The 21,770-nt window shown below is 48.0% G+C and overlaps 1 protein-coding gene across 1 annotated transcript in view; it reads right to left on the bottom strand.

Annotated features, from left to right (window-relative positions):
* LOC147733145 (RH-like protein IC) overlaps positions 1-17,623 on the bottom strand; it is a 298,869-nt gene extending 281,246 nt beyond the window's left edge. The window contains exon 1 of the mRNA XM_086957688.1: positions 17,381-17,623. Within this exon, the coding sequence (XP_086813814.1) occupies positions 17,381-17,525 (145 nt within the window). The 5' untranslated portion in view covers positions 17,526-17,623. The remainder of the gene's footprint in view (positions 1-17,380) is intronic.
* Between the last annotated feature and the right edge of the window lie 4,147 nt (positions 17,624-21,770).

Genomic DNA, 21,770 nt, shown 5'->3' with positions numbered 1-21,770 from the left:
TGTTTGGAAAAATCTCCTCACTACTATGGCTTTGAAGTAGCCTTAAGGAAATGGTTAGCTTTATATAAAACACCTAATTAAATCGTGCCTCACACACGAGGCTAGTAGTTACTAGACTGGCAAGACGCAAAGGAGTTCCTTTCTCTCCTTCCTTCTTTATTTCTTTTCCTCTCTCGTCCTCTATGTCTCTGTCTCTTGGACAGGAAATGCTCCCATTCCTCAGTTTCTCTGGTCCCACTCAAGCCCACGTACAACCCCAATACGAAACGGATCTAAAAGTGAATCCAGAAAATCATGGCACATTTTGCATCAGTACCCTAGATGCAACAATCCCCTTTTCTAAACCCCACAAAAATAGGTTCTTACTAGAAATATTGTACGTCCACTTTGTGTAATTTCAGAACGTATCTTATTCTGAAACATAGAGCTACATCTGTGTAACACTATTGTAAATTCATTTCCAGTGAAAGTAATGGTCATCGACAGTAATGTGTTTGAATACAATGAAAACATAACAAAAGGATGCCGAAATTAACAGACAAGCAGTGCCAATAGACGTTGAATGTGCCCAGTGTAAATAGTGTGACATAGGCCTCAATCCTCTGTGACTGAAATGTGCTTCTAGGAATAAGTGCCAAGTCCAAACACACAAATGTTTGTGTCAGAGGACCATTGTCTTGTGGTTTATGTCACCTTATGCTCCTTAACTAAGATTGCAAGAGCACACCATGCCAGCAACACACCAGATCACTGCTGCGGAATGTGCTCGTCTACTAGCTACTCTTAAAGATAATGAATAGTACAACTCACGGAATGCACACATTTGTTCAATGGAAACTGGGGGAACGTATTCAGGAATCCCAGGCCAGACATGTTAATGGGCTCTGATTGTATCAATCATAGACTTGTCCTACTGTTATCTTCGGGCCTAAAGTCACTGTCATCTGCACCTCTTCAGCACTTGACCATCAAAGTCAAGCAGTACAAGACTTAGGGGTTTATTAGGATGGCGGGTGGGCTTTGCTCGCCCGCCACCCTTTCGGTAATGTGGACCGCCCGCCTACAGGGCAGGGGTCCCGATTTTGGCATTAGGATTCGCCCGCCACACAGGCGGGCACATCCTGTATATTTACCATTGCAGCGGGCGGAGCTGAAAACTCCCCCCGCCGCAATGGTAAAAATGAACGTTGTGCATTTCAAAACACAACATGACAGGCACCGCGCGGTGCCTGCCATGTTGCACTTTGTGATGCGGGAGGGTACCATAGGAACCCCCCCATGTGCACCCCCCAAGCCCCGGACTCCCAGGGGGCCCGCAAGGGGCCCCCGCAGGGAGTCTCCGCATGCCCAATGCCGCCACGGAAATGCATTTGAAAATGCCCATAGTAATATGGCGGGAGGTGTCTAACAGACACCGCCACCATGTAACTCATTGTCCGCTCCGGCCGCAAGGCGACCGGGGCGGAAAACAGGCGGGCGGTTTTTGACATCGCCGCGGTCCCCCCCGCCATCTAAATATGGCGGGGGGGAATTGGCCAGTGGATGTCGGGCAGATTTCCTCCGCCAGGCTGGCGGTGGTGGAGGAAATCCGCCCGACATCGTAATGACCCCCTAACTTAGGAGATGGTGTGGCGTCGGGACTCAGAACTAAATGAACTGCTAGAAAGCAATAACTTAATGCCCAGACAGTGTTTTTACTCAAAGAATAATACAAGTACTTTACGTCAGTCAAACAATATTGTTCACAGAATATAAGCAGAAAAAAAGGAATATGGTACACAGTTATTAATGGAAGTATGTGAAGAAATGATTTATTATTAACAAATACTTCTCCCAATGCTAAGGTAATGTGCAATCTTTTCAGTTCAACCTCAGGCCTAATGCTCTATCTGGAAACTTGTGAGTTTCAGTCTTTTTGCCCCAGCTAGTGGGTTCCCTGTCATCTACCCAGCAGTAATTTGGCTAAGATCCTGATAGTACATCTAAGTTCCTCCAGTCCCTTCAATCCGATTTCTTACATTGTACCTTAGTCTTTAAAGTTCCAAGTAGATCAATCAGCTTTTTCCGGCTGCACAGCTCCCAGCGCGTGCGATTCTGCACAACCGCAAAGAGCAAGTGAGCAGACTCTTCCCCACCCCACCTGATATTGTTGGAGTCTCTGGCTCCTATCAAATGCAAAGGCGCATCCTCTGGTGAAGAAGGTGTAGCTGTGCACAGCAGAGTGAGATGGAGATGATATTCCAGATCTGGTGTGTCTTCGTTGGTGTTTCTTCCTTAGGGGCAAACACAAGCCCCCCCACTTAGACAAGGGATAAAGTCCAACCCAGTTGCAATGATGCTTCAGGGAAGGTTGATACTGGACACTGATGCAATATTGTAGTAGCGCTGACTCTCTCATGGCTCTTTGGATTCGGGTCAGATGGCCTTCAACGAGTGGTCTCAACTCTTCAGATGTTGTGCAATCAAAGGCACTTGGTTTCTGCGAAGGAAGACCACAAATGCGGTAGAGAACTCTGTTGGAACCCAGCCATTTTCATGTGCACCAGCTGCTAGGCACACCACCGGGGCCACAGCATCTCAAGACCACACCACACATCTTCAACTCAACCTGAAGGGATTACTATTTCTAGGGAACAACGGAGTAGGAGTGGGCATGGCATTTTCCCTACACTCGCAAAGTCCGTGGTCTCCTCACATCGTAGAGCCTGCACTACAAAGAACCTCAGGAAGGCTATGCAGAAGCCATGTAATTCACACTGCTCTGTGGGGCTCTCCCCAGCCTCCATCTTATGTACTACATTTTGTTCAGGAAAACTAAAGGGATTTATTGGTTGCCACAGTCTCATGCTAACCTCTCGATCCACATATATTCTACTGTACTCCTTAAGTACAAACAAATGCATGACACCCATGTCCCACATATTTGAAATGATGAACCTGGTTTGAGGGGAATGACAGACCATTTTAGCTACAGGGAAGAAGGCCTTTTTTTGCCACTAGAATCTATTGCTGCCACCACGGTCAGTTCTCTACAGACCATGAGTTGATGGTAATAATACTCAGATAAGGAGGGTGCACTTGGTGTGCTACTCTAGGGCCAACTGCCCAATATTAGGTCTTGATCCAAGTACACGGACCCCTTAGTGCACATGAATGATTGTCATGTGTGGAGAGGCAAACATAATTTTTTTAAACTACAGAACTTGCTATAGGGAAAAAGATTAATATTGTAGGTCAAAAAAACGAATATGACGTAAAGTAAACAAACGAAAGAGAATGTCCAAGATCACAAAATTAAAAGAAAGCGTTTATATCTAGAGCGCGGCACTAATGCCCACATTATAAGTGCTACTTAATTCAATGGGCCCTTAACAGTAATTTCCGATCCCATCAGAATTATGCGCTCCGTAGTAACACCCGGATCTGTTTATTTTCACCAAGATATTTCAGTTGCTAAAAGCAGCTGGAATCTTCAAATGGACTTCTTGGGGCAAAATGAAGAATTCTCAGGGGAATCGGACACTGAATTACCAATTTCACTGAGGAGTTCCTCATTGCTTAGTGAACCGACTTAGGCCAAGCTTGTTATGTACTAAGTTCCATCCCCACCGTCTCCCCTGGTGTTACCAGTGCCCACAATTTCAGTATATACCCGCCAATTTCAATGGAGGCCTAAATAATATTTTTGGTAGCCCGAACCTTCCAAATCAGCATTTACTTTTGGTTGCACATTGTTTTGTTGGGCATGTTTGTATGCAAACAACAGTATTTGTGCAAAGTAGGTTTTGGAACATAATACAATTTACAACGTAAATATATGTCAGAATGCAATATTTTGGGGAGTTTCAATACTACTTCAAAGCAGTTTCAACCTTGTATGCATCACACGAATTCATATGAATTTTTCCTGGTTTTGGTTCGACCCTAAAATATTTATTTTCATCACATTTCAGAATTAGGAGGCCATCAACCTCTTTTGCACATCACATGATAAATCTCCAGGATGCTCTCAGCTGCTTTCGCACTCCTGAACCCCAGAGTGAGGAAATTCAAGTTACAAAATAATCTCTTCTGCAGTCTGAAAAGGTCTAAGGTAACCAAGATATTTATGTAAAAACTAGAAGCAGTTTAACCAATGCGTTTTTAGGTCGAGCCTAGGCAGCGCATGCGCTGCCCTGCGAGGCATGCTATATTGGAGTATGGACTTGAAGCCCTGCCCACTTTCCGCCCATATTTTTCAATGGCCTGTGTCATTGTCCTCCGAAAGCGCTAACTTCTGATTCATTAATAGAGTTGTTAGTTCCTTCTTATTAGTGCCTTGTCTTCATTTGTAACCTCCCTTGAAGACTAGATCTTTTCCTTCTGTTGTTACACGGTATGTCTTATTTCGTCTGTAAAATTACAAAAAACAATTTGATGGACAGAATATAGATCAATGTCTTACATTCACCCCAGTACAAGGATCTGGGCCTAAATCCATCGTTTTTTGCATTCCACACCACCCTGGGTCAGATAATGGCTTTATGCAAATCAGCTCTGACCCTGTGCCCCATGGGAACAGTCCAGTCCGAACTACAACAGCCATATCTTTCCCAGACCGGAATCAAGCATCCGAGGACCGGACCGGTTTCGAGGTAACACCTCTCATCAGCCCGGCTAGCTTGACTCCAGTGGTGTGGAGGCTCTGGGACCCACGTCTGAGCTACCCCAGTACACTCAGGGAGAAAATTACAAAAAACTATTTGATGGACAGAATGTAGATCAATGTCTTACATTCACCCCAGTACAAGGATCTGGGCCTAAATCCATCGTTTTTTGCACTCCACACCACCCTGGGTCAGATAATGGCTTTATGCAAATCAGCTCTGACCCTGTGCCCCATGGGAACAGTCCAGTCCGAACTACAACAGCCATATCTTTCCCAGACCGGAATCAAGCATCCGAGGACCGGACCGGTTTCGAGGTAACACCTCTCATCAGCCCGGCTAGCTTGACTCCAGTGGTGTGGAGGCTCTGGGACCCACGTCTGAGCTACCCCAGTACACTCAGGGAGAAAATTACAAAAAACTATTTGATGGACAGAGTGCAGATCAATGTCTTACATTCACCCCAGTACAAGGATCTGGGCCTAAATCCATCGTTTTTTGCACTCCACACCACCCTGGGTCAGATAATGGCTTTATGCAAATCAGCTCTGACCCTGTGCCCCATGGGAACAGTCCAGTCCGAACTACAACAGCCATATCTTTCCCAGACCGGAATCAAGCATCCGAGGACCGGACCGGTTTCGAGGTAACACCTCTCATCAGCCCGGCTAGCTTGACTCCAGTGGTGTGGAGGCTCTGGGACCCACGTCTGAGCTACCCCAGTACACTCAGGGAGAAAATTACAAAAAACAATTTGATGGACAGAATGTAGATCAATGTCTTACATTCACCCCAGTACAAGGATCTGGGCCTAAATCCATCGTTTTTGCACTCCACACCACCCTGGGTCAGATAATGGCTTTATGCAAATCAGCTCTGACCCTGTGCCCCATGGGAACAGTCCAGTCCGAACTACAACAGCCATATCTTTCCCAGACCGGAATCAAGCATCCGAGGACCGGACCGGTTTTGAGGTAACACCTCTCATCAGCCCGGCTAGCTTGACTCCAGTGGTGTGGAGGCTCTGGGACCCACGTCTGAGCTACCCCAGTACACTCAGGACGAAAATTACAAAAAACAATTTGATGGACAGAATGTAGATCAATGTCTTACATTCACCCCAGTACAAGGATCTGGGCCTAAATCCATCGTTTTTTGCACTCCACACCACCCTGGGTCATATAATGGCTTCATGCAAATCAGCTCTGACACTGTGCCCCATGGGAACAGTCCAGTCCGAACTAAAACAGCCATATCTTTGCCAGACCGGAATCAAGCATCCGAGGACCGGACCGGTTTCGAGGTAACACCTCTCATCAGCCCGGCTAGCTTGACTCCGGTGGTGTGGAGGCTCTGGGACCCACGTCTGAGCTACCCCAGTACACTCAGGGAGAAAATTACAAAAAACAATTTGATGGACAGAATGTAGATCAATGTCTTACATTCACCCCAGTACAAGGATCTGGGCCTAAATCCATCGTTTTTTGCACTCCACACCACCCTGGGTCAGATAATGGCTTTATGCAAATCAGCTCTGACCCTGTGCCCCATGGGAACAGTCCAGTCCGAACTACAACAGCCATATCTTTCCCAGACCGGAATCAAGCATCCGAGGACCGGACCGGTTTCGAGGTAACACCTCTCATCAGCCCGGCTAGCTTGGCTCCGGTGGTGTGGAGGCTCTGGGACCCACGTCTGAGCTACCCCAGTACACTCAGGGAGAAAATTACAAAAAACAATTTGATGGACAGAATGTAGATCAATGTCTTACATTCACCCCAGTACAAGGATCTGGGCCTAAATCCATCGTTTTTTGCACTCCACACCACCCTGGGTCAGATAATGGCTTTATGCAAATCAGCTCTGACCCTGTGCCCCATGGGAACAGTCCAGTCCGAACTACAACAGCCATATCTTTCCCAGACCTGAATCAAGCATCCGAGGACCGGACCGGTTTCGAGGTAACACCTCTCATCAGCCCGGCTAGCTTGGCTCCAGTGGTGTGGAGGCTCTGGGACCCACGTCTGAGCTACCCCAGTAAACTCAGGGAGAAAATTACAAAAAACAATTTGATGGACAGAATGTAGATCAATGTCTTACATTCACCCCAGTACAAGGATCTGGGCCTAAATCCATCGTTTTTTGCACTCCACACCACCCTGGGTCAGATAATGGCTTTATGCAAATCATCTCTGACCCTGTGCCCCATGGGAACAGTCCAGTCCGAACTACAACAGCCATATCTTTCCCAGACCAGAATCAAGCATCCGAGTACCGGACCGGTTTCGAGGTAACACCTCTCATCAGCCCGGCTAGCTTGACTCCAGTGGTGTGGAGGCTCTGGGACCCACGTCTGAGCTACCCCAGTACACTCAGGGAGAAAATTACAAAAAACAATTTGATGGACAGAATGTAGATCAATGTCTTACATTCACCCCAGTACAAGGATCTGGGCCTAAATCCATCGTTGTTTGCACTCCACACCACCCTGGGTCAGATAATGGCTTTATGCAAATCAGCTCTGACCCTGTGCCCCATGGGAACAGTCCAGTCCGAACTACAACAGCCATATCTTTCCCAGACCGGAATCAAGCATCCGATGACCGGACCAGTTTCGAGGTAACACCTCTCATCAGCCCGGCTAGCTTGACTCCAGTGGTGTGGAGGCTCTGGGACCCACGTCTGAGCTACCCCAGTACACTCAGGGAGAAAATTACAAAAAACAATTTGATGGACAGAATGTAGATCAATGTCTTACATTCACCCCAGTACAAGGATCTGGGCCTAAATCCATCGTTTTTTGCACTCCACACCACCCTGGGTCAGATAATGGCTTTATGCAAATCAGCTCTGACCCTGTGCCCCATGGGAACAGTCCAGTCCGAACTACAACAGCCATATCTTTCCCAGACCGGAATCAAGCATCCGAGGACCGGACCGGTTTCGAGGTAACACCTCTCATCAGCCCGGCTAGCTTGACTCCAGTGGTGTGGAGGCTCTGTGACCCACGTCTGAGCTACCCCAGTACACTCAGGGAGAAAATTACAAAAAACAATTTGATGGACAGAATGTAGATCAATGTCTTACATTCACCCCAGTACAAGGATCTGGGCCTAAATCCATCGTTTTTTGCACTCCACACCACCCTGGGTCAGATAATGGCTTTATGCAAATCAGCTCTGACCCTGTGCCCCATGGGAACAGTCCAGTCCGAACTACAACAGCCATATCTTTCCCAGACCGGAATCAAGCATCCGAGGACCGGACCGGTTTCGAGGTAACACCTCTCATCAGCCCGGCTAGCTTGGCTCCAGTGGTGTGGAGGCTCTGGGACCCACGTCTGAGCTACCCCAGTACACTCAGGGAGAAAATTACAAAAAACAATTTGATGGACAGAATGTAGATCAATGTCTTACATTCACCCCAGTACAAGGATCTGGGCCTAAATCCATCGTTTTTTGCACTCCACACCACCCTGGGTCAGATAATGGCTTTATGCAAATCATCTCTGACCCTGTGCCCCATGGGAACAGTCCAGTCCGAACTACAACAGCCATATCTTTCCCAGACCGGAATCAAGCATCCGAGGACCGGACCGGTTTCGAGGTAACACCTCTCATCAGCCCGGCTAGCTTGACTCCAGTGGTGTGGAGGCTCTGGGACCCACGTCTGAGCTACCCCAGTACACTCAGGGAGAAAATTACAAAAAACAATTTGATGGACAGAATGTAGATCAATGTCTTACATTCACCCCAGTACAAGGATCTGGGCCTAAATCCATCGTTTTTTGCACTCCACACCACCCTGGGTCAGATAATGGCTTTATGCAAATCAGCTCTGACCCTGTGCCCCATGGGAACAGTCCAGTCCGAACTACAACAGCCATATCTTTCCCAGACCGGAATCAAGCATCCGAGGACCGGACCGGTTTCGAGGTAACACCTCTCATCAGCCCGGCTAGCTTGACTCCAGTGGTGTGGAGGCTCTGGGACCCACGTCTGAGCTACCCCAGTACACTCAGGGAGAAAATTACAAAAAACAATTTGATGGACAGAATGTAGATCAATGTCTTACATTCACCCCAGTACAAGGATCTGGGCCTAAATCCATCGTTTTTTGCACTCCACACCACCCTGGGTCAGATAATGGCTTTATGCAAATCATCTCTGACCCTGTGCCCCATGGGAACAGTCCAGTCCGAACTACAACAGCCATATCTTTCCCAGACCGGAATCAAGCATCCGAGGACCGGACCGGTTTCGAGGTAACACCTCTCATCAGCCCGGCTAGCTTGACTCCAGTGGTGTGGAGGCTCTGGGACCCACGTCTGAGCTACCCCAGTACACTCAGGGAGAAAATTACAAAAAACAATTTGATGGACAGAATGTAGATCAATGTCTTACATTCACCCCAGTACAAGGATCTGGGCCTAAATCCATCGTTTTTTGCACTCCACACCACCCTGGGTCAGATAATGGCTTTATGCAAATCAGCTCTGACCCTGTGCCCCATGGGAACAGTCCAGTCCGAACTACAACAGCCATATCTTTCCCAGACCGGAATCAAGCATCCGAGGACCGGACCGGTTTCGAGGTAACACCTCTCATCAGCCCGGCTAGCTTGACTCCAGTGGTGTGGAGGCTCTGGGACCCACGTCTGAGCTACCCCAGTACACTCAGGGAGAAAATTACAAAAAACTATTTGATGGACAGAATGTAGATCAATGTCTTACATTCACCCCAGTACAAGGATCTGGGCCTAAATCCATCGTTTTTTGCACTCCACACCACCCTGGGTCAGATAATGGCTTTATGCAAATCAGCTCTGACCCTGTGCCCCATGGGAACAGTCCAGTCCGAACTACAACAGCCATATCTTTCCCAGACCTGAATCAAGCATCCGAGGACCGGACCGGTTTCGAGGTAACACCTCTCATCAGCCCGGCTAGCTTGACTCCAGTGGTGTGGAGGCTCTGGGACCCACGTCTGAGCTACCCCAGTACACTCAGGGAGAAAATTACAAAAAACTATTTGATGGACAGAATGTAGATCAATGTCTTACATTCACCCCAGTACAAGGATCTGGGCCTAAATCCATCGTTTTTTGCACTCCACACCACCCTGGGTCAGATAATGGCTTTATGCAAATCAGCTCTGACCATGTGCCCCATGGGAACAGTCCAGTCCGAACTACAACAGCCATATCTTTCCCAGACCGGAATCAAGCATCCGAGGACCGGACCGGTTTCGAGGTAACACCTCTCATCAGCCCGGCTAGCTTGACTCCAGTGGTGTGGAGGCTCTGGGACCCACGTCTGAGCTACCCCAGTACACTCAGGGAGAAAATTACAAAAAACAATTTGATGGACAGAATGTAGATCAATGTCTTACATTCACCCCAGTACAAGGATCTGGGCCTAAATCCATCGTTTTTTGCACTCCACACCACCCTGGGTCAGATAATGGCTTTATGCAAATCAGCTCTGACCCTGTGCCCCATGGGAACAGTCCAGTCCGAACTACAACAGCCATATCTTTCCCAGACCGGAATCAAGCATCCGAGGACCGGACCGGTTTTGAGGTAACACCTCTCATCAGCCCGGCTAGCTTGACTCCAGTGGTGTGGAGGCTCTGGGACCCACGTCTGAGCTACCCCAGTACACTCAGGACGAAAATTACAAAAAACAATTTGATGGACAGAATGTAGATCAATGTCTTACATTCACCCCAGTACAAGGATCTGGGCCTAAATCCATCGTTTTTTGCACTCCACACCACCCTGGGTCATATAATGGCTTCATGCAAATCAGCTCTGACCCTGTGCCCCATGGGAACAGTCCAGTCCGAACTAAAACAGCCATATCCTTGCCAGACCGGAATCAAGCATCCGAGGACCGGACCGGTTTCGAGGTAACACCTCTCATCAGCCCGGCTAGCTTGACTCCGGTGGTGTGGAGGCTCTGGGACCCACGTCTGAGCTACCCCAGTACACTCAGGGAGAAAATTACAAAAAACAATTTGATGGACAGAATGTAGATCAATGTCTTACATTCACCCCAGTACAAGGATCTGGGCCTAAATCCATCGTTTTTTGCACTCCACACCACCCTGGGTCAGATAATGGCTTTATGCAAATCATCTCTGACCCTGTGCCCCATGGGAACAGTCCAGTCCGAACTACAACAGCCATATCTTTCCCAGACCGGAATCAAGCATCCGAGGACCGGACCGGTTTCGAGGTAACACCTCTCATCAGCCCGGCTAGCTTGACTCCAGTGGTGTGGAGGCTCTGGGACCCACGTCTGAGCTACCCCAGTACACTCAGGGAGAAAATTACAAAAAACAATTTGATGGACAGAATGTAGATCAATGTCTTACATTCACCCCAGTACAAGGATCTGGGCCTAAATCCATCGTTTTTTGCACTCCACACCACCCTGGGTCAGATAATGGCTTTATGCAAATCAGCTCTGACCCTGTGCCCCATGGGAACAGTCCAGTCCGAACTACAACAGCCATATCTTTCCCAGACCGGAATCAAGCATCCGAGGACCGGACCGGTTTCGAGGTAACACCTCTCATCAGCCCGGCTAGCTTGGCTCCAGTGGTGTGGAGGCTCTGGGACCCACGTCTGAGCTACCCCAGTACACTCAGGGAGAAAATTACAAAAAACAATTTGATGGACAGAATGTAGATCAATGTCTTACATTCACCCCAGTACAAGGATCTGGGCCTAAATCCATCGTTTTTTGCACTCCACACCACCCTGGGTCAGATAATGGCTTTATGCAAATCATCTCTGACCCTGTGCCCCATGGGAACAGTCCAGTCCGAACTACAACAGCCATATCTTTCCCAGACCGGAATCAAGCATCCGAGGACCGGACCGGTTTCGAGGTAACACCTCGCATCTAGCTTGACTCCAGTGGTGTGGAGGCTCTGGGACCCACGTCTGAGCTACCCCAGTACACTCAGGGAGAAAATTACAAAAAACAATTTGATGGACAGAATGTAGATCAATGTCTTACATTCACCCCAGTACAAGGATCTGGGCCTAAATCCATCGTTTTTTGCACTCCACACCACCCTGGGTCAGATAATGGCTTTATGCAAATCAGCTCTGACCCTGTGCCCCATGGGAACAGTCCAGTCCGAACTACAACAGCCATATCTTTCCCAGACCGGAATCAAGCATCCGAGGACCGGACCGGTTTCGAGGTAACACCTCTCATCAGCCCGGCTAGCTTGACTCCAGTGGTGTGGAGGCTCTGGGACCCACGTCTGAGCTACCCCAGTACACTCAGGGAGAAAATTACAAAAAACAATTTGATGGACAGAATGTAGATCAATGTCTTACATTCACCCCAGTACAAGGATCTGGGCCTAAATCCATCGTTTTTTGCACTCCACACCACCCTGGGTCAGATAATGGCTTTATGCAAATCAGCTCTGACCCTGTGCCCCATGGGAACAGTCCAGTCCGAACTACAACAGCCATATCTTTCCCAGACCGGAATCAAGCATCCGAGGACCGGACCGGTTTCGAGGTAACACCTCTCATCAGCCCGGCTAGCTTGACTGCAGTGGTGTGGAGGCTCTGTGACCCACGTCTGAGCTACCCCAGTACACTCAGGGAGAAAATTACAAAAAACAATTTGATGGACAGAATGTAGATCAATGTCTTACATTCACCCCAGTACAAGGATCTGGGCCTAAATCCATCGTTTTTTGCACTCCACACCACCCTGGGTCAGATAATGGCTTTATGCAAATCAGCTCTGACCCTGTGCCCCATGGGAACAGTCCAGTCCGAACTACAACAGCCATATCTTTCCCAGACCGGAATCAAGCATCCGAGGACCGGACCGGTTTCGAGGTAACACCTCTCATCAGCCCGGCTAGCTTGACTCCAGTGGTGTGGAGGCTCTGGGACCCACGTCTGAGCTACCCCAGTACACTCAGGGATTAAATTACAAAAAACAATTTGATGGACAGAATGTAGATCAATGTCTTACATTCACCCCAGTACAAGGATCTGGGCCTAAATCCATCGTTTTTTGCACTCCACACCACCCTGGATCAGATAATGGCTTTATGCAAATCAGCTCTGACCCTGTGCCCCATGGGAACAGTCCAGTCCGAACTACAACAGCCATATCTTTCCCAGACCGGAATCAAGCATCCGAGGACTGGACCGGTTTCGAGGTAACACCTCTCATCAGCCCGGCTAGCTTGACTCCAGTGGTGTGGAGGCTCTGGGACCCACGTCTGAGCTACCCCAGTACACTCAGGGAGAAAATTACAAAAAACAATTTGATGGGCAGAATGTAGATCAATGTCTTACATTCACCCGAGTACAATGATCTGGGCCTAAATCCATCATTTTTTGCACTCCACACCACCCTGGGTTAGATAATGGCTTTATGCAAATCAGCTCTAACCCTGTGCCCCATGGGAACAGTCCAGTCCGAACTACACAGCCATATCTTTCCCAGACCAGAATCAAGCATCCGAGGACCGGACCGGTTTCGAGGTAACACCTCTCATCAGCCCGGCTAGCTTGACTCCAGTGGTGTGGAGGCTCTGGGACCCACGTCTGAGCTACCCCAGTACACTCAGGGAGAAAATTACAAAAAACAATTTGATGGACAGAATGTAGATCAATGTCTTACATTCACCCCAGTACAATGATCTGGGCCTAAATCCATCGTTTTTTGCACTACACACCAACACTGGAGTCAAGCTAGCCGGGCTGATGAGAGGTGTTACCTCGAAAACGATGGATTTGGGCCCAGATCTTTGGACTGGGGTGAATGTGTGACATTGATCCACATTCTGTCCATCACCTGTTTTGTTTACAAATTCCGCCCTAAGTGCGCTGGGGATGCCCAGACGTGGGTCCCAGGCACTCCACACCACTGGAGTCAAGCTAGCCGGGCTGATGAGAGGTGTTACCTCGAAACCGGGCCGGTCCTCGGATGCTTGATTCCGTTCTGGGAAGGACATGGCTTTTGTAGTTCGGACTGGACTGTTCCCATGGGGCACAGGGTCAGAGCTGATTTGCATATTGCCATTGTCTAACCCAGGGTGGTGTGGAGTGCAAAAAAACAATGGATTTGGGCCCAGATCTTTGGACTGGGGTGAATGTGTGACATTGATCCACATTCTGTCCATCACCTGTTTTGTTTACAAATTATTTCGTCTGTAGGCACTATTTTCTTTAATGTGTTTCTCCTACTGCAAGCACAACATGCTTTACTGCAACATTCAGTTTGCCATGCGCGCTTTCACTTTCCAAGTAGCCGCTCCTTTGAAATGAAATAGGTCTCGCATTTACAAGAGTTTGAGCTATTGACATTGTAAATGACAATGCCACTTATTTATGTGTTAATTATCAAAACAAATAAATAAAATACATTGTCGTTTAGACTGCCAATAGCTTAAATTCTTGCAAATGCGAGACCTATTGCATTGCAAATACTTGTATTACTGTAGTCAGTCTGCCTTTGACACAGAGCACAGACTGCAGGAAAATAAACATGTCTTGCTATTTATTGTCCAATGTCCACTGACACTCCTTCAAGATATCCCGCCCCCTAGCACCAGTGAAACTAGTGACATCACTATCTTGACCAGTGGCTGGCTGGGGAATTTGGGGCAACCCAAATTTCCCAGGGGGTTTGAGAGAATGGTGGAGTCAAACAGCGACACAACCACAGGATTGGTTGGGTCTCCCTGTGGGAAGGGACGGGGTTAAAAGTGTTTTTGAAACATGTGCTGGAAGAGCTTGTCCTTTCTCCTGCACACTGACCATTTCTTTTTGGTTGACTCTCACCCTCCCTAGAGTAGGCTTTGGCTTTGGATACTAGGATAAGAGGTTGAGAAGTACAATTCTGGACGAGCAGCTTGCATTTACAGTTTGGGTAGTGAGTGACTGGAATATTTTTTTGTGCTGGTGTAATGAGTCAGCAGGATGCTTTGCCAGAGAGCAAGTAGAATTAGGTAGGATGTGGAGTCTTTGTAAGATTTAATATTAAACAATGGTTGGTTTTGGTTTCTAGACAGTCAGGGGGCAAGGTGTTCTACAAAGGGCTTATGCTCTGAAGTAGAGGCACTTGAAAAGATAATGGGGATAGCAAAGCAGCAGGGGAGAGACATGTACTTAGTGGTGGATTGATGTTTAATGACAGATTGACAGCATTACCTTGAGGAAAGCAATAGATCTGGAAGGGACATGGGGCCAGTTAGTGCTGAGAGTTTAGGCTAGGTTAGTTTTCTATATTAGTGAGTTGGGAGAAGTTGGGTTACATAACATAACATGTGTATTTGTAAAGCGCACATTCACCCATAGGTCTCTCGGCGCTAAATAACAAATGTTTATTGTTACCCAACTCAATGATACTCATTTTATCGACCTCAGATGGATGAAAGGCTGAGTGGAGCCGCTGGGATTTGAACCTAAGACCATGCGGTCGAACATAAGTCCCTGTAATGGCTGCATTAGTCCACTGAGCTACCAGACCAGCTTACAGTAATTTGCAGTATTAGAGGGGCAAGGTGTTTCAGGCTGTAAGCTAAGATGTAAAGTGCATAACATCATGAGCATTTGATTTTTCTTGCCCAATGCATGTAGGAGAGTAAAAACAAAAGACACAATATCAATATTGTTTGTGACAGCCAGATACCATAGAGGGAGTGAGTGGTGCTCTAACTGGTATTAGCTGTGACTCACTGCAACCTCTGACCCCATAAATCACATTCATCTGGGGGCAGGACCCTCATTTATCATTTCAGTTACCATTTTTTTGTATTTTTATTGGTTTATCCTTAATTCAAGAAAGAAAAGTACTGATAGCGTTCATCTTCTGCCAAAATAACACTGACAAAACAGCTCAACTCATCAAGTCGGTAATCAGAATAGAGCAGTTTGTGCATACCTGTCGGAGGACTCCAAACATCAGTGCCCTACATTGGCATTTGTGTCTCACCACCTGGGATGACGTTTGATCCAACTCACAATACAATAGAAACGGAGTTTCTTAGCACTGTGTGAATTTGGGAGGCTTGTCGGTTCGCAACTTCACTTACTTTTTACAAACACTGACACAGGCTGAAAGTCTGGCTATGGCTGTCGACTCGGATTTTTTTGGATGGTTTTTGTAAAACTGTATAAGGGGACTACTTTTTGTGTGAAAGTGAACGCTGTGCAATAACAGAATGTTGTCACTCTCAGAGAGGGAAGGCAATGGTTAAAGTGAGCTGACCATCCAGCCCCATACTAGGCTGTGGTGGGCGGAACAAATGTTTGAAGGGCACACTAACAAACCAATGAATGAAGAAAGCTGGTTGAAAGACCCTACATGCAAATACTATATGTATCTAAGCACGAAGCTCTGGAAGTTTTACAAAAAATCACTAAAAAACAGAGGCTCTGTGCTGTTGTGGGAATAATCTTGGTGCATTGAAAGGCCGACAGGGTGTCACACTGTAGCTGCTAGTCAACCATGTACTAACGAGTTCAGCCTTTACCCTTTCCCAATGTGGAAGTCCCAGGGTAAGACTCTCTGTTTTGGGGAAAGGGAAGCATGTAGTTTGGTCGACAGCAGCCATTGGATTTTATTTCTGTTACTCAGGACTAGAAGCCTGGAATTACAGCAGAGAAAAGTATTCAGGGCGCGGAACAAAATTTTGACTAGGGTGAAGTTGGACAACTTCATCTACCTTGCAAAGCGCAAAACTGTGTTATTTCAGCAGACTAGGCCGGCAAAATGAAAAATACACACACCGCTAGTTTCCTTACACATCCAACCCACAGCTATTTTACGCTTGGATATCAAAATAGCCATTTCCTTGTGGTATTCCTTTTCTTATTAATTGTGGGCAAACATTGTTCATTCAAGCGACCTGCAGTGAAATATTCATCATGTTCTTCTTGAATGCAACTAAGTAGGTCATTATAAAGGTGACACATTTGCAGATTTTTAAAACTATGACCTCAAATTAACTGTAATAAGAGCTAGGTATGCATATTAGAATACAGCAGGGGGGCCCAACATTGATTTTCAGGTATTTACTGACGTTATAAATGATACTCTTTAATTCGTTGGGGACTATTCATAAAGACATTTTGGAGTAAGTAGTACTCTTTCACTTACACAATTAGTAAAATAGAAAGGACTGTGCCCTCTGCACTTTTGCTACCCTTTAGTACTACTTCCTGTACTCATGTTGGATAGACTTAGAGAACAGTCCTTTGCAATGCAGAGGGATAAGCGTTTAAAAAAAAAATCTTTATTGTATTTTCAGAATAGCAGCGTCATAAAAATTGAAGATGGTGTCGTTTTTTTCCATCAAAAAATACCCACAGCACAGACTAATAGCAGCAATAACATAAAGCAAATGACGTTCCATAAGGGGAAAACATATAAATGCTAAAGAAATCAATCTCAAGTTCCAATACAAATAAAATGTACTAGAAATCCAACATCACAATTTGTGCAGGACACTAACTACAAGACTCCCTTGTCAGGGTGAACGCTATGGCTGGGCTCCTCGAAATCCTGACCCAGGCCATGAGCAGGAAAAGCCAGATTTGTACAATGACCAATAAACATGCAAGAACGTCGCTATATACGTTTTTTATTGTCCGTGTCCTGAAAATCTGACAGGGTTTTTTCCATTCAGTGGCTCCAAGAGCGCATCCCCAGTTAACGAGAAACTGTTTTGCAAACGTACCTGCATAAACGACGGTACTCCCTTTTCCACTTCTTGAGGGATCAAAAGTAAACAAAAATAGAAATATAATTATAAACACGGTCTCTGTGAACAGTAGAATCCAAGGCAGCCGACGTCTGATGTTTGGCGCATATCTGGGAGCCATGGCAGCAAAAATAGGAAAAGGTGAAGACTTTAGAACAAGTTACAGAGCAACGAACGAACGACGGGGAGCTCCTGCCAGCAAAAAAGGTCTCGATAAGAACCGCGTGGGGCAGGCGTCAACAAGGACTCACCGCCCTTATCTGTTGCAGCCACAGTAACGTGCCCACCAACTGGCACGTGCTAGCAGTGAGCGGCCACCGCTGCACCGCAGAAAAGGCTGAAACAACAAGCATTGGAAATGCAATAGGTCTCGCATTAGGAAAGTTTGAGCTATTGGTATTCTAAATGACACTTTTTATTTATGTGTTGGGTTTGAAAGTAGCAAAATTAATAGCTTTGTCAGTTACAATGTCAATAGTTTTAACTTTTGCAAATGTGACACCTATAGCATTTGTAATGCAATGTGTGTTGTATTTACGTGACTTAGATGTATTGATATTACAAATAACAATGGCTTTTAATTTTGTAAATAATTAATACTTAAATAAAAGTTATTGTAATTTATAATGGCAATAGCTTAAACGTTTGTAAATAACTTTTGTGAAGATTATGTTCAGTGTATTTTATTGTGACGAAAATCCAAGAACATTGCATTTGCACCTAAACACACACAGAGCCACACACATATAGATGTGGTGGTGGTGGATCTGGGGGATATGGTGGTGGTGGATGTGGTAGTGGATGTGGTGGTGGTGGTGATGGTGGATGTGGTGGTGGATGTGGTGGTGGATGTGGTGGTGGATGTGGTGGATGTGATGGTGGTGGATGTGGCGGTGGATGTCAAGGTGGATGTGGAGGTGATGGTGGATGTGGAGGTGATGGTGAATGTGGTGGTGGATGTGGTGGTGGTGGTGGTGGATGTGATGGTGAATGTGGTGGTGATGGTGGATGTGGTGGTGATGGTGGATGTGGTGGTGGATGCGGTGGTGGATGCGATGGTGGTGGTAGTGGTGGATGGGGTGGTGGTTGTAGTGGATGTGGTGGTGGTTGTAGTGGATGTGGTGGTGGATGTAGTGGTGGTGGGTGTGGTGGTGGTGGTGGATGCGGTGGTGGTGGATGTGGAGGTGATGGTGGATGTGGTGGTGGTGGATGTGATGGTGGATGTGGTGGTGGTGGATGTGATGGTGGATGTGGTGGTGATGGATGTGGTGGTGGATGCGGTGGTGGTGGATGTGGTGATGGTGGATGCGGTGGTGGTGGTGGATGCGGTGGTGGTGGTGGATGGGGTGGTGGTTGAGGTGGATGTGGTGGTGGATGTAGTGGTGGTGGTGTGGTGGTGGTGGTGGATGCGGTGGTGGTGGATGCGGATGTGGTGGATGTGGTGGTGGTGGATGCCATGGTGGATGTGGAGGTGATGGTGGATGTGGTGGTGGTTGTGGAGGGGATGGTGGATTTGGTGGTGGTGGTGGTGGTGGATGTGATGGTGGAGGTGATGGTGGATTTGGTGGTGGTGGTGGATGTGATGGTGATGGTGGATGTGGTGGTGGATGCGGTGGTGGTGGATGCGGTGGATGTGGTGGTGGATGGGGTGGTGGTGGATGCGGTGGTGGTGGATGGGCTGTTGTTTGTGGTGGATGTGGTGGTGGATGTAGTGGTGGATGGGGTGGTGGTTGTGGTGGATGTGGTGGTGGTGGATGTGATGGTGGATGTGGTGGTGATGGTGGATGTGATGGTGGATGCGGTGGTGGTGGATGCGGTGGATGTGGTGATGGTGGATGCAACAAAGACTCACCGCCCTTATCTGTTGCAGCCACAGTAACGTGCCCACCAACTGGCACGTGCTAGCAGTGAGCGGCCACCGCTGCACCGCAGAAAAGGCTGAAACAACAAGCATTGGAAATGCAATAGGTCTCGCATTAGGAAAGTTTGAGCTATTGGTATTCTAAATGACACTTTTTATTTATGTGTTGGTTTTGAAAGTAGCAAAATTAATAGCTTTGTCAGTTACAATGTCAATAGTTTTAACTTTTGCAAATGTGACACCTATAGCATTTGTAATGCAATGTGTGTTGTATTTACGTGACTTAGATGTATTGATATTACAAATAACAATGGCTTTTAATTTTGTAAATAATTAATACTTAAATAAAAGTTATTGTAATTTATAATGTCAATAGCTTAAACGTTTGTAAATAACTTTTGTGAAGATTATGTTCAGTGTATTTTATTGTGACGAAAATCCAAGAACATTGCATTTGCACCTAAACACACACAGAGCCCCACACATATAGATGTGGTGGTGGTGGATCTGGGGGATATGGTGGTGGTGGATGTGGTAGTGGATGTGGTGGTGGTGGTGATGGTGGATGTGGTGGTGGATGTGGTGGTGGATGTGGTGGTGGATGTGGTGGATGTGATGGTGGTGGATGTGGCGGTGGATGTCAAGGTGGATGTGGAGGTGATGGTGGATGTGGAGGTGATGGTGAATGTGGTGGTGGATGTGGTGGTGGTGGTGGATGTGATGGTGGATGTGGTGGTGATGGTGGATGTGGTGGTGATGGTGGATGTGGTGGATGTGGTGGTGGATGCGGTGGTGGATGCGATGGTGGTGGTAGTGGTGGATGGGGTGGTGGTTGTAGTGGATGTGGTGGTGGTTGTAGTGGATGTGGTGGTGGATGTAGTGGTGGTGGGTGTGGTGGTGGTGGTGGATGCGGTGGTGGTGGATGTGGAGGTGATGGTGGATGTGGTGGTGGTGGATGTGATGGTGGATGTGGTGGTGGTGGATGTGATGGTGGATGTGGTGGTGATGGATGTGGTGGTGGATGCGGTGGTGGTGGATGTGGTGATGGTGGATGCGGTGGTGGTGGTGGATGCGGTGGTGGTGGTGGATGGGGTGGTGGTTGAGGTGGATGTGGTGGTGGATGTAGTGGTGGTGGGTGTGGTGGTGGTGGTGGATGCGGTGGTGGTGGATGCGGATGTGGTGGATGTGGTGGTGGTGGATGCCATGGTGGATGTGGAGGTGATGGTGGATGTGGTGGTGGTTGTGGAGGTGATGGTGGATTTGGTGGTGGTGGTGGTGGTGGATGTGATGGTGGAGGTGATGGTGGATTTGGTGGTGGTGGTGGATGTGATGGTGATGGTGGATGTGGTGGTGGATGCGGTGGTGGTGGATGCGGTGGATGTGGTGGTGGATGGGGTGGTGGTGGATGCGGTGGTGGTGGATGGGCTGTTGTTTGTGGTGGATGTGGTGGTGGATGTAGTGGTGGATGGGGTGGTGGTTGTGGTGGATGTGGTGGTGGTGGATGTGATGGTGGATGTGGTGGTGATGGTGGATGTGATGGTGGATGCGGTGGTGGTGGATGCGGTGGATGTGGTGATGGTGGATGCGGTGGTGGTGGTGGATGTGGTGGATGTCATGGTGGATGTGGAGGTGATGGTGGATGTGGTGGTGGTGGATGTGATGGTGGATGTGGTGGTGATGGTGGATGTGGTGGTGATGGTGGATGTGGTGGTGGATGCGGTGGTGGTGAATGCGGTGGATGTGGTGATGGTGGATGCGGTGGTGGTGGATGCGGTGGTGGTGGTGGATGGGGTGGTGGTTGAGGTGGATGTGGTGGTGGATGTAGTGGTGGTGGGTGCGGTGGTGGTGGTGGTGGATGCGGTGGTGGTGGATGCGGATGTGGTGGATGTGGTGGTGGTGGATGCCATGGTGGATGTGGAGGTGATGGTGGATGTGGTGGTGGTTGTGGAGGTGATGGTGGATGTGGTGGTGATGGTGGATGTGGTGGTGGATGCGGTGGTGGTGGATGCGGTGGATATGGTGGTGGATGCGGTGGTGGTGGATGCGGTGGTGGTGGTGGATGGGTTGTTGTTTGTGGTGGATGTGGTAGTGGATGTAGTGGTGAATGGGGTGGTGGTTGTGGTGGATGTGGTGGTGGTGGATGTGGTGGTGATGGTGGATGTGATGGTGGATGCGGTGGTGGTGGATGCGGTGGATGTGGTGATGGTGGATGCGGTGGTGGTGGATGCGGTGGTGGATGGGGTGGTGGTTGTGGTGGATGGGGTGGTGGATGTAGTGGATGTGGTGGTGGATGTAGTGGTGGTGGGTGTGGTGGTGGTGGTGGATGCGGTGGTGGTGGATGCGGATGTGGTGGATGTGGTGGTGGTGGATGTCATGGTGGATGTGGAGGTGATGGTGGATGTGGAGGTGATGGTGGATGTGGAGGTGATGGTGGATGTGGAGGTGATGGTGGATGTGGTGGTGGTGGTGATGGTGGTTGTGGAGGTGATGGTGGATGTGGTGGTG

Source organism: Lissotriton vulgaris, chromosome 2_1 (assembly GCF_964263255.1).
Source record: "Lissotriton vulgaris chromosome 2_1, aLisVul1.2, whole genome shotgun sequence".
Classification (NCBI taxonomy): domain Eukaryota; kingdom Metazoa; phylum Chordata; class Amphibia; order Caudata; family Salamandridae; genus Lissotriton; species Lissotriton vulgaris.
Note: the sequence above shows the minus strand (reverse complement) of the source record. Positions and strands in the feature narration are given on the sequence as shown.